At 30.3% G+C, this 13,465-nt stretch overlaps 1 protein-coding gene across 1 annotated transcript; it reads right to left on the bottom strand.

The window, feature by feature from the left end:
* Positions 1-5,609: 5,609 nt before the first annotated feature.
* Positions 5,610-6,672, bottom strand: GASA24 (gibberellin-regulated protein 24). Its single transcript, NM_001250215.3, has 3 exons — positions 6,512-6,672; positions 6,299-6,338; positions 5,610-6,186 (listed from the first exon to the last, which is right to left on the bottom strand). The coding sequence occupies exons 1-3, from the start codon at positions 6,587-6,589 to the stop codon at positions 6,005-6,007; spliced, it is 300 nt and encodes a 99-aa protein (NP_001237144.1). The 5' UTR covers positions 6,590-6,672; the 3' UTR covers positions 5,610-6,004.
* Positions 6,673-13,465: the final 6,793 nt, after the last annotated feature.

Consider the following 13,465-nt stretch of genomic DNA (forward strand, 5'->3'; position numbering starts at 1 on the left):
ACTCCCTTTTTTTATGAAGAGAGTCCATACTCCAAATCTGATTCCCCACTTGCATTAATTTGTTTTTTTGTTGAGAAGTCAATTTTTTTTTTGGGTGTATTTTGTACAAAATGAATATGCTGCTTATTGTTTTTCCTGCTCAAAGAAATCAACGGTCCTCCTCGATCGTTTAGTTGTAGCTGCTTGATCACCGCCCAAAGTACACAGTAAACCACAACTGCCCTTCACATCCTTGGAAACTCCGTTTTGTTAACAAGAATTATTTATTTTATGGGTAAGAATTGAAGACATCCTCGAGAGATTTATAATAATTTATATATCCAATAATTGAGTTAGATTTCTTTTATTCACAACAATTTAAAGATTCTTTTTCTTTATAGGTTTTTTAATTTTTTTTAATTGAATCCTTAAAATTATATTTGTTTTGCTTCTGAAGATCATGATAAGCTCAACTCATTACCAATCTTAACACACATTATGTAAAATAAAATAAAATCTATTATCTTGGGACAAAAACCGATCATCATGCGATTGGGAGGCACAATACCAAAGATTAATTTTAACACTTATGTTACCTTTTCCAATTTTTACCTCATTTCCCCTCTCTCCAACAATGATTTTTTTTTTAACGTGAAACCACAACTTTTTTTTTTTATTTCTTCTTTCTTTGATATTTCATCGTTATCGAACAATGTGAGTTTTAATCATTCATTTGATTTTTTTCACCTTTTTCTTTATTTTTATGGTATTTCAGATCTACCAAATAGAACATAAGTACGTGTCTATACTTATTTATCGTTTGATGATTATTGTCCCCGAAGAAGAATATATATATGTGTGAGCAAAAAAAAAATTCATCCATGTGCTGATGTACATGTTTATTGTGGTCTGATGAGTCAAAAGCTATTGATTTTGTTTTCTTTTTATAGTTTTATGAAAATAAATTAGATATCTAATGTTGCCAAAAGAGCAGAAGCGACAATGGATTTGAGGTGGATAGATGAGGCATGGCAGATGGCATCTATGCATGCAACATGAAAAGTTTTCTTATCATCGTTTCACGTTCTTGTCTTCCTTCCGTGTATGCACACCTGCAACTGTAACCTCTGCGCTTATTTTCTGTGAAAGTGTGTACCCAACACTGCATTTCTTGTCAGTGAGATTGATAGTAATAAGCTACGGACCCAATCAATAATGGTGCCATTCTCACTGCTTCACAACATAGTGCAACTCTGATTTTTTTTTTTCCCCTCTCTTTAGAAGGCTTTGTTTGGTAGGAGAAGAAATGAAGAAGAATTTAGGTGAAAAGAGAAAAAAAAAATAGTTAAGAAATAAGATAAAAATAAAGGTTGTTCTGTAAAAGAGAAATAAGTTTGATTAGAGAAAACATACTTGAATCAAATTTGTTTTGTAAGTAAGAAAATAAAAGAAGATAAATAACCTTATTTTTAATATCTCCATGCAATTTCATTCCTAAATGACTCCTTCCAACCGGTGAAAATTTGTAACTTTTTCCCGTTCTGCTTGCTCCTTTAGCTCATCAATGTCTTTATGTTGTCTATTTGACTCCATGGCAGGCTTCAACAGAGTAGGAGTATCCAATTGAACAAAAAAGGTAGCTCAATAGATAAGGGAAGGGAGTCAAAGGCAAGACCTCACTTCTCTTCGGCACTACTTTGTCACTCTCAAATACAACCTCAAGGTATTTTTAGGAGAGAGTTAGAATTTTATTATTGTTTTTATACAAACCACAACATTTTTAAAGAGAGACCATCTTAATCAAGTCAAACCGATCATTACAATAAAATTATCTTTCTACATATATAACACAAATGGATGTCCAAACTCAAACTCCATAATGATTAAAAAAAATTCAAACTTCACATAAAAAATTAAACCAAAACAAGTCTACTATAATTGAAAGTTATACAACAATTCAAGAACATTTTTACTTATAAGATATTACAACATATCAACATAGGATAAATGGATAATCCTCAATCCACACTTTCTCATAAACTCTTATTGAGCTGAAAAGGTTAAAAACTAGTCCTATATATATTTTTTATATACTACATCATTAATATTAAATAAAATTGACAGAATGTTGGAAATGAAACTACTCACACAATAATAATTAAGGAAGAAGATATATGATAAAAAAAAATCAAAAATGTAGTTTTTTATTGATTACTCAAGTGCACACATATTTACTTTCTCCAACATACAACACTTGTACCCAAGCACCCTTTTATACATCACGCATATAGACACATATATCTAACTAACTAGTTATACCATAGACACTAATTGATTGGATGACACTCATTGTACAAGTCCAGTCCTTAGACTGGATGACCCGCACCGGACAAAACTCATTTTGTGTCCATCAAATTAACCAACAACACCCTCCTTAATTTGAATGATTCAAAAAGATAACTCCTAACATATCTCTTAGCTCTCTAAACTTTTTTTCCCTTCAAGGCCATAGTGAAAATGTATGCAACTTGTAGTTTTGTTTTGCAGTACTTTAAGATAAGTATTCCTTTATTCACTTGATCTCTCAAAAAGTGAAACCATGTTTCTATGTGTTTTCTCCTTCCATGTGCAACATGATGCTTAGCTAAGTCTATTGCTGATTTGTTATCCACAAATAACTTGCATTTTGTTGAGTTCTTCACTTTGATTTCTTGCATCAATGTATCAAGTCGTACAACTTGACAAACACTCATTGAGGTTGCAATACACTCAGCTTCACATGAGGATAAAGCCACTACAAATTCCTTCTTTGAGCACCAACAAATTGGTGCTCCTCCACACATAAAAACACAACTTGTAATACTCTTTCGATTAGATATGTCACCACATCAATCTGAATCAGAGTACCCAAGCAGTTCAACTTCTAAGTTGTCACTCCCTTTTGGGAAATAGAATTCCATAGTCTAAAGTCCCTTTCACATAACACATTATTCTCTTGGTTGCTAGTAAGTAAGGCAGTCTTGGTGTCTCCATGAATCTACTTATTAATCCAACAGTAAATCCTTAATCATGTCTGGCATTACACAAATATCTGAGTGATCAAACGATTTTTTTGGAGTAGGTAGGATTTATAAGTTCCTTAGTCCTTTCCTTCTCAAGTACTTATTCAATTTCAATTGGTGTGACACCTGAATTACACTTGAATATGTTGAATTTCTTCAACAAATCAGTTGCATACTTGGTTTGGTGCATCACAATACCATCCTCTGTTGTTTTGAATTCAATCCCAAGAAACTAGGACAAGAGCCCCAAATCACTCATCTCAAACCCTTTCACCATTTTCTTCTTGAACTCTTTAATCTCTCATTCATTGTTTTCAATTACTAGTAAGTTATCTACATAGAGACACACTATTAGAAAATTTGTACTAGTGACCACTTTCAAGACCTTTAAATACACTCCATTCTCATATTGCATTTAACAAAGCTAATTTGGCTTAGAAAATTGTCAATTCTTTTGTTCCAAGCATGTGGAGCTTGCTTAAGGCCATACAAGGCATTCCTTAGTCTGAGTACCATATCTTCTTGATCCAAAATCTCAAAACTTAAAGGCTGGACAACATAAACTTCCTCCTCCAGTGGTCCATTCACATCAAATTGGTTCATAGACCAACCTCTTATATTTGCTATAGCTACGACCAATATCTTATTGTTTCTATCCTTGCTACAAGTGCATAGACTTCACCATAGTCAACTCTAAGTTTTTGTAGAAATCCCTTCGCCACCAGTCTAGCCTTATGTTTGATCATCTCACCATTTGGATTCACCTTCACTTTATAAACCCACTTTAATGCTATAGGTTTTTTTTTTATCACGAGATAGGTTGACAAATTCCTATGTTTGATTCTTCTCAGTAGAATTCAGCTCGTATTCCATTGTATTCACCCATTTAGGATTGTTCTTTGCTTCAATAAAGCTAATTAAATCAAATTCAACAAATTGTGCATAATGCACCAATTCTCCTTCTAAGACAACTGCAAAATCTAACAGTACTTCAAAGTCATGTAGGGTTGATGGAATTTGTTTGGTTTTGGTTGATCTCCTTAATCCAATAGCAACACTTGTGTGGTTTCAACTTCTTTAGCATTGTTAAGATCTATCAACATTCTGGTTGAGTCTTTCTCAGTTTCTATGTTTCAGTTCCAGCTCTTTGATTCATCAATCACAACATCTCTACTAATTACAATTTGTTTATGTCTTAGGTTATACAACTTGTAACCACTAGTAGAGTGATACCCTACAAGAACCATTTGTTCACCCTTGCCATCCAATTTTCTCCTTAATTGATCAAGCACATGTTTGAAGCATATAAAGCCAAACACTTTAAAGTGAGTCATATCTAGTTTGGTGCGTGCCCATGCCTCTTCTAGTGTCTTTTCACTTAATCTCTTAGTTGGGTGTATGTTTAGAATATAAGTAGCCGTGGACAATGCTTCTTCCCACAAGTAATTAGGAACTTTCTTACTCTTGAGGATGCTCCTCACCATATTCATAATGGTTTTGTTCTTTCTCTCAACAATGCAATTGTTTTGTGGAGTATAAGGTGATGTTACTTCATGCACTATCCCTTTTGTCTCATAAATTTATTTTTAAGATAAAGCTAAACTGATATTTTATTGATTTTTACTTATATTTACATTTTTTTTTATTTTTTCTTAAAATTTAAATAAACTTAATCGATTAAATCATTCTAAATTTTTAGTAAACATGAAAAGTAAAGAATTAAATATTATTCAGTTTTTTTTCTTAGAACCTAAATTCATATTATAAATTCCTTCAAATTTTAAAAAAATTATTTGCATATAAAATACTATTTCAAAAGTTTTAAGTAAAAGAAAAATTTAAGGATTCACTTAATTTTAAAAGTATGAAAAACTGAATTGGCTCAAACAAAATTCAAGGAATCAAAATTACACACACACCAAATTAAAGAGATTAAAAATGTAATTAAATTAATCTCAAGAAAAATAATCAATGCTTTTTCAAAAAATCTTTGTTATTTTTATTATCTATTTACCTACCTATCAATTTATAATACAAAGTTCAAGTCATATATTTTTAATGATACATAATTAGTACATTTTTTATTCAAATGCCTAAGAAATATTCTCATCCCCTTTGAATATATGATGACCTCGATGTTACTACACCGTCGAGAGCCAATTTTGGTCCATTTGATTGTTTTGCAGTTACATATAAACACTTGAGTGACGACGGTAATTGTGACGAACTGCAAAGAATACATCTAAATTAACTTTTTTATATTTTCAAAAGACAATTTTAATTACGCTTTAATTGGGTAGCTAAGAACACTGTATGACTGTAATTATTTATAATATGAGTGGAAATTAATTTGAATTGTAGGATATAAAATAATTTGAAAAGTGTCAAAAACAAATAACGATATTTAATTTTTGCATTCCATTTCTGGTGATAATTTTGCAATTCCTGATCATAGCAACAAAAGTAAAACGTTAGGTGATATTATAAATGAAATGAAAATATGTCATAAGAAGGGAGTTAATCACATCACAATATACTTATTAATAGACGATGGACAGTACAAGGAACGCACCATAACAGAGAAGGGAATTAATCACATCACAATATACTTATTAATTTTGTGAATATACATCCAAATTCCAAATTACAAACCAAGACACTCGATGATTCAACAAGTATTGAAAAAGGGGTATGATTCCATGACGTTATTCTTTACTCTTCAGAGCACATATTAAGCAACATGTTATATATAGTATTATTTTACAATATAATATCAAAGCCATGCATGGGATAGTGGTATGGATAGATCCTAGTCCAATTAAATCCATGTTTGGATCTCCAGTAAATTTGCTGCAGCACAACGTTTGAGACAGAAATAAGGAATATGATACTTCCTTCAAACTGAGGTTAAACATAAACGGAGGATATATCAGCAGCTAGCAATCCAAACACAACTTTTAAGTCTAAGGGCACTTGCGTTTGCCACCATGAGTAGTCAAACTAGCATAGCAGGGACACACTTCTTGGTTTCCAGCAGTGCCAGGTGGCACGCAGTTGCAGCGTCTACAACAAGTTCCACAGGCTCTTTTGCAGAGACGTGGCCGAGATGATAAACGACACCTCGCAGCACATGCTCCATTACAATCTGAAATTTAATTAATCGATCATCAACATATAATAAATTTATAAACTTAACTTCCAATTTCAAATTAATTAATTAATTTAGTGATTTGTATATATGAAAGTTTAATTAGTACCTATCTTCTGCAGAAGAGACCCCTGCGTTTGTACATGTGCCTGCGGTTCCTCAATAACATGTACATACAAATTTGTTAATTTAATTAAGTAGAACTTAGTTAAAAGAAATTAATAAATTCAACCTAACCCGTTTTACATAAAACCAACAAGAAAGAGAGAACAACGCTAGTTATATAGAATTAATTAAGAAGCAGAATATTTGAAATATGTACCGATTGATCAGCATCAACAAGATGAAGAAGGAGAAGCGAGGCAAGAAGGGAAGCAACTATAAGCTTAGAGAGAGTCATGGCTTAATTGAAGATGTGTATATTGTAATTGGAAGTGTTGATTGATTGCTAAGTGCGTGGAATGATAAGAAGAATGAGAGGGTATTTATAGTGTGTGATGAGAGTTGTATATATATATATATAAGGTATGAAATGAAGATGGTAAGTACTAAAGTACGGGTAGAATAATATAAATGTGCGAATATGTAAGTGGGACATTGTGATGATGTGGTGGCGCATACGCGGAAGAGACCTGAATCAGAAATTTTGTGTTATGTTAGTGACTGGTGAGAGAAATTTGGTAGGGAAAACTCAAAAGGGCTCTTGGAAGCATCGAGAACCGAGACTAGCTAGATAAAGTGCCACATTACTTGGTGGGTGAAGTATCCAGATGGCTGATTTTGAAGGACATGGTTTAATTTCTTTATTTTTGTCACAAAATAGTATATGGTATTGGTACCTATAGCCTATATCTCACAACAACAATCCCACGAGTCTTATCTTAATCTGTGTCTCAACTTGCTTGCAGAAATAGCATGTTTGAATATCCTGATACAAATGGATATTAATGACATGAAATTTGTAAAAATATCTTCACTTTTTCTTTTGTATTCAATTTACAATGAATTATTGGATTTAATCTGTAATTCATATGCAATAAATTAAATTGGAAACCAAATATGCTTATAGTTGCCAAACTCAAAAGTTGATATTTTAGATCATAAAAACGAGTCAAATGAAGTAACATTCATAACTAAAAAATGAAAAATCATTTAGCTATACTGTTGGCCACCAATTAAAACATGATGCAAACCAAGTTACTAGTGTAAAAATATAATATGATGCATGATCGAGTCTTATTATTGGTTTGGGTAGTAACCGGTGTGGGTGAGTATGATATGTGATTTTAAGGACTATTTGTATAAACTTGGCGGCGTATGGTTTAGGTAAAATGAAGTGAGCTGAAGGCAGCGTTATTACCTAGTACATATCGATTCCCATGTATCATTGCATTGCATAATTTATGCAAATATGTTCGTGGCCGACCCTAGGAGGGTCTAGCTAGGTTGCATTATTGGGAATGGGGACGAGGGTATGAAATATTGCATGAATAATACACGGAAGGGTTCAATTTTTTTTCATGTACACGGAAAACTACAAGTGCTGAATTATTATTGTAACATCCAAAAACTCTCTAATTGAAGTGCCCCTCCGTCAAGTTTGGCTTTGATAGATGGTGATATATGGAATTGGATGCAATAATAAGTGTGTGGAGAGTAGGAAGAGGAACTATTTGCACAAAGTAGGAAAAGGATTGCTGAAGCTGAAGCCAATCTTGACAGCTGGATTATGCTAATTAAAATGAAAAATTATCATGTAATTTTAATTTACTTACCCCCACCCACTCCAAGATTATCAAGTACTATCATCATGAATTAATTTTATTTTTATGTGATTTATATCAGTTGGTTGAACAGATATATAAATATTATAAATCTTTTGAAATTTTTATTGATTTTTATGAAAAAAATATATTTTTTATTCTGATGCATTTAATTTTGTATTAATTTTCTCCCATCCCCACTGTCACACCCATTTGAATATGTGAAAGGCCGTGGGCAGAGGAGAGAAAGCAAGGTAGGAAATGGGAAATGGAATTCCATTTGGTATTTCTGGGGCTGAAATATGTGGTGCGGGTGCGGGGCAATCATACAAAGGTGATCAATAAAAAAAGAAAAGAGAATGCAAAAGAAAAAGAGAAAAGGGAATAATACATCGCAAAAGAGAAAATAGTGTCTTGTAAAGTACATCTGTTTATATAAATAAATATATCCATAATCAATCATTTGAACTCTGAAAGAATTTGTAGTACAGTTGAAAGTCTAATTTTAAAATATAAGATTGATGAAGAGAAAAAGAAAAAAAAATGAGAGATAATAGATTCAAATTTCCCATTAACGAAAACTGTGATAAAAAAAATTGGAGGTTTGATTTAAGATAATGTGAGCGGAAGCATTAATTTAGTTGTATTTTCTTTAGAGAGAGGGAGTGGGGGAACGATATTTATAACTTTAAGGCACACTTATGAATTTTTTGGACATGAAAACTTATTACTGATTACTAAATAATATATTTTTATATTATAAATTAGAATATAAAATTTAAGAGAGTGATCTCAGTTAAATATTCTTAATTTTATCTCATTAAATACAAATTTTACTCACCATCTCCTTGACTGCTAAAAAAAAATTCTTTCAATGACCAACATGACTCATACAATTTTATGTGTGTATATTAACCCATTTAATATATATATATATATATATATATATATATATATATATATATATATTCAGGCATTTTAATGATTTTCTTAAAAAGAAAAGTTATTTTGTCCTATAAAAATAATGTTTATAAACACCACCTTTACAAAGACACGGGTGCTTAAGAGTATTAAAAAGAGGTATAAGTACAATTTTTTTATAAGCTAAAGAAATACTATTAAAACTGAGTATATATAAGAAATATTCAAATCCATTACATAGTTTAGACTAATACAACGACGCAAATAGAAAATACTTGTCGCCCACCTCATCAAAGATCGCCTATAAATACATTTAAGGAATAGTCCATCACTAACAACCTCAGTAATGCCTAGTACGTAATATACTAATATATATATATATATATAGTCCTAGGACAAATGTTATTATGCCTTCAACACGGTTTTTAATATTTTAAACTAGGGTCACTGATATCTTGTAAATGCAATTAGTGGATGTTTGATTTGTTTTTGAAATTATTGTAGTGTGCGTTTTAACTTAGATCTAATGAATAAAAGTAAAAATAAGAGTTATGATCTTTTGTCAGAATAATTTGTCTCAAAAGTCATTTTGCATCGAATTTTTAAACATACACTTAATAAATACAAGTTTTTTTAAAAAAAATCAACAAAATTTTTATATATTACGGGTGCCAGAGATATCATACTTCAGTTACATAAAATGATCCACACTGGCTAATTAATATTGCTTCCAGTGATTGAATAGTAATACCTATTAACCATTATCTTAAATTACAGGAATTCCCATAAAACAATCTCTCTAGTCTCTACTCTAACACAATTTTGTATATACGCACACCCTCACCAATATATGTTTCATAGGGCCACTTTGTTTGTTTCTAAATTATCCACTTTCATTAATTCACGATCTCTTCCACAATTCTGTTGCTGGAAATACTCAAGACCAACTTTGCACATGCATAGCTTTTAGTTCCTTATGTAATAACCGGGACAGACAAACCATTGATCACATGAATAATGGAACCCTGTAACCAAGCTTTTTAACCACGTCCAAATATGAAATTGTGCTTCTTGAATGAGCTTTTGCTTGTCGAAGTTAGCACCCCTGAAAATGATATTGTTCCTAACTTTTCATAGTAACCACGCAACACCAACCCAAACATAAATCCATTTCTCACTCGCTTTTTATAAGAACATGTTGTAACAAATGTTCCACGCACACCACACATCCTCACTCAATTACTGTTACACTTAAATGTTTAGAAAAGAAAAAAAAAATCCACGCACACCACACAGGCACACATTATGCATATCAGTTCACAATACTGATATATCAGTTTACAACTCACGTTTAGTAGAAATATGATTAACTGCTTAATCATTTGTTTCTTTTTTCCCAATTCATTTGAGGGTGCAAGTAAGCATTGTAGAGGATAAATCTATAGTTGTTTTTTGTATTAGGTGAGCAATTATTGGTTGCATTCAAATCAAGGATTTTTACATATATAACTTCCATCTGATTGGTTTTTTTTATTAGGCCTTTGATAAAATCCATATTCATTTTATTTTATTAATTATTTAAACTAGTTAATATCGATGAGTTTACTGTGTATCTATCTGATATCTTCCCCATCTTATAATAATATGTTGGTCAATTGATATGCTTTTGTTCTGTTTATATGGTAAGATCCTAAATTTCTAATATAATTATATAGCTGTTTTTGAATATCATTCAATGTTTATTTGTTTTTATTAGAATTGAATATTATTGTGACAAGAATTTTCTATATATGCTGTCCTTGCTTCCAATACTTGAGTTTAAGGAACTCTAGGCTAGCTAGAGGGTTAGATCCATTGAAGAGGTGGCATTTACAATGGTGGAAGGTTTGTGTGCATCCCAAATTGTACATATTTGATTTTTGTTTTTTATTTTTTGTTTCCATGGGCGTATAATCTCACAATGATGCAGGATCGACTGTGCAATAGACATCAGGACATGAGACAGTAGTAATGTTATTGTACCGTTTCGGCTTGGAAAAATCACATCTCGTGGTCCGTCCAATATATACTTCTTTTTCAATAAACTTCATTTTATTTCTTTAGGAAAAAAAAGTATTACTTGAAAGAAAATGGACTGATTTTTTTTTTTACATATATTTTAGATGGACCAACTTATTTAACTCATTAATCTGTGGTGCACTGGGCGAAAATGATTCTTGTTATGCATATTTGTAATTAAATAATAAAAATTATTTTATATTGTTTTTTAAGACATCATAAGTATCATCTATTAGAAGTAATCTCAAAATCAAAATCATCAATAAAGTTGAAACAAATATGAGCTAATTGATCTACATGCTTTGTAGTATTAAATAATGTCAAATGCTAAAAAAATTTAAAGTGTCAAATGCTAAATTAAGCATGCACTTAATATAAGATTATGTTTGCATTGTTGATAGAAAATAAAACTAAATAGAGCATAATAGAATAGAATAAAAATAGAGTTTAATGATTATATATTAAGAATGTAAAACAGTTTTATATTATTGTTTAATGAAAATTCATTATTAATATAATTTTTAAAGTAATTATCATCATAAAAATGAATAAATTTATCTTACATATTAAATTGTGATTAGATGATAATATAAAATTTTTTAAACTGTTGTTATAATGTATAATATAACTTATCATAAAATGAAACAAATATTTCACTCCATCATTTGGAGATAGAAACCAGTGAAATAAATTACTACTTTTAGTCCTATTTATAAGATTACTACCTTTAATTTTATTTATATAAGAAACAAGTTGTAGTGTAAATACATTATGATTTACTTTTCATAAGTAAGGCATGAGGTAGTATAAATTTTTATTTTCTGTATTAGCATTTAATTACTTTGTAGTTTTTTTTTTCTTTTTTCTTTTTTCTTTTTTATCATAAAGACCAAAGAACGTGATATTCACATCTTAATTTTGAGAGATTGGCAACTTGATTTCTTAGTGGTCCCTCATGATTTCATGAAGGCAACAGTGCAGCAGATAAATTGGTAAGAGGGACTGCGTCATGTAAGCCCACCTTGTGCAAATGGATGTCAACTCCGATCATATCTTTGTTTTGGAAGAGTTCTATAAGGATGCGTTAGTTGTTGTGATGTTTGGTTTTTCATTTCTTTACTCTACAAAAAAATACTTAGTACCAGGATGCGTTAACACTTGACCACAATAAACACAACAGGATCAGGATGTGTTAATACTTGGTATTTTTTTTTATTGAATTTAATAAAAGTACCAAAACAACACCCAGGGTAGTGCTGATATTATGTTCTCTGTTACTTTGCTGATATATGGCAGCTAAAAAAGTAGAATCACCAATGCTTAACAGGTTGTGTGTGTAATTTGCACACCAATATGACTGTCGCCTAAGCTAAATGATCCCATAATGCCAAAGTCGTGTAACTAAAGTAATCTCTTGCTTCCAAAAGATTTTATAGAAGATAGAAGATAAAAGAGGAAGAAGATTAAAAAAACAAAGATTTTATAGAAGATAAAAGAGGAAGAAGAAGATATAAGAAGATTTTATAGAAGATGAAAGAGGAAGAGAAGATGGAAAGAGCTAGCGAGAATAAAAAAAGGGACGAATAAGAAGGCAGGAGAAAAAAATATTAAGAATACAATAGTTAATAGGAAATATAAGGAGATGTTGGTCTGATTGTTTTGTATTTTCATTTTGATTGGAAATAGAAAATGGTGATGAAAATGCGTTTGTTTGGATTTTTGAAAACATTTTCAGTGAAAATATTTTCTCAAACGAATCAAAAATTGAAAACAATAAAATCTCGTTTCCAGTTGAAATCAAAATTTTTATTTTGGATAAAATAAAAATGGATGACAAGAAATATAATTTTAAGCAAATATAAAAATACATTTCCATTTGAAAACACATTTTAAGTGTTTTTATTTTTTGAAAGCAGAAATAAAAAATCAAACTAAACATGATTTCAAAATTCTAATCTTTTAAAAATAAAAATAATTTTCAAAAAATGAAAATAAAAATTAAAAATAAAAATCAAACACACCTAAAATTTTAGTTACACCACATTCTTTTCAAATTTGGGGAGGAAAAAAGCTATAAACAATGGAATAGAATCGTTCTCATTCTATTTTTTTTAATAGATTTTATCCTAACTTGCAAAATCCAAACAATGGCTACCACCCTATTCCATTCTCCTCCATTCCGCCCCTATCACCGATCCAAGCATAGCATAAGATTATGGGAATCTACGATAGTAAATAATATAATCTTGTTTAAATTGAAATATATATCATCGACATAGTACAAATTCTCTTCATGAGAATTGTTTTTAAACATAAAAGAAATGAAGCTTACTGTTAATCTAATATATATATATAATAAGATTTTACTTTTATGAAATAATTTCACGTGTCAATTTTATATTCATTTTCTTTAAAAAAATATTAAAAGAACTTATTTTATTTTTAATTTAAATAAATATAATTAACAATTAAATGCAATCAATTAGTAATAATATAATAAATTGATGTTAATAAATTAATTATTAATAAGTTAA

This window comes from Glycine max, chromosome 14, assembly GCF_000004515.6.
Source record: "Glycine max cultivar Williams 82 chromosome 14, Glycine_max_v4.0, whole genome shotgun sequence".
Taxonomy (NCBI): domain Eukaryota; kingdom Viridiplantae; phylum Streptophyta; class Magnoliopsida; order Fabales; family Fabaceae; genus Glycine; species Glycine max.

What these genes read in the sequence shown, in the direction of transcription:
- GASA24 (NM_001250215.3), bottom strand. Translation starts at nt 6,589, where the DNA reads ATGACTCTCTCTAAGCTTATAGTTGCTTCCCTTCTTGCCTCGCTTCTC. An exon ending in TTGTTGATGCTGATCAATCG is followed by an intron (nt 6,339 to 6,511) that starts GTACATATTTCA and finishes GAGGAACCGCAG; the next exon opens with GCACATGTACAAACGCAGGG. An exon ending in GTCTCTTCTGCAGAAGATAG is followed by an intron (nt 6,187 to 6,298) that starts GTACTAATTAAA and finishes ATTAAATTTCAG; the next exon opens with ATTGTAATGGAGCATGTGCT.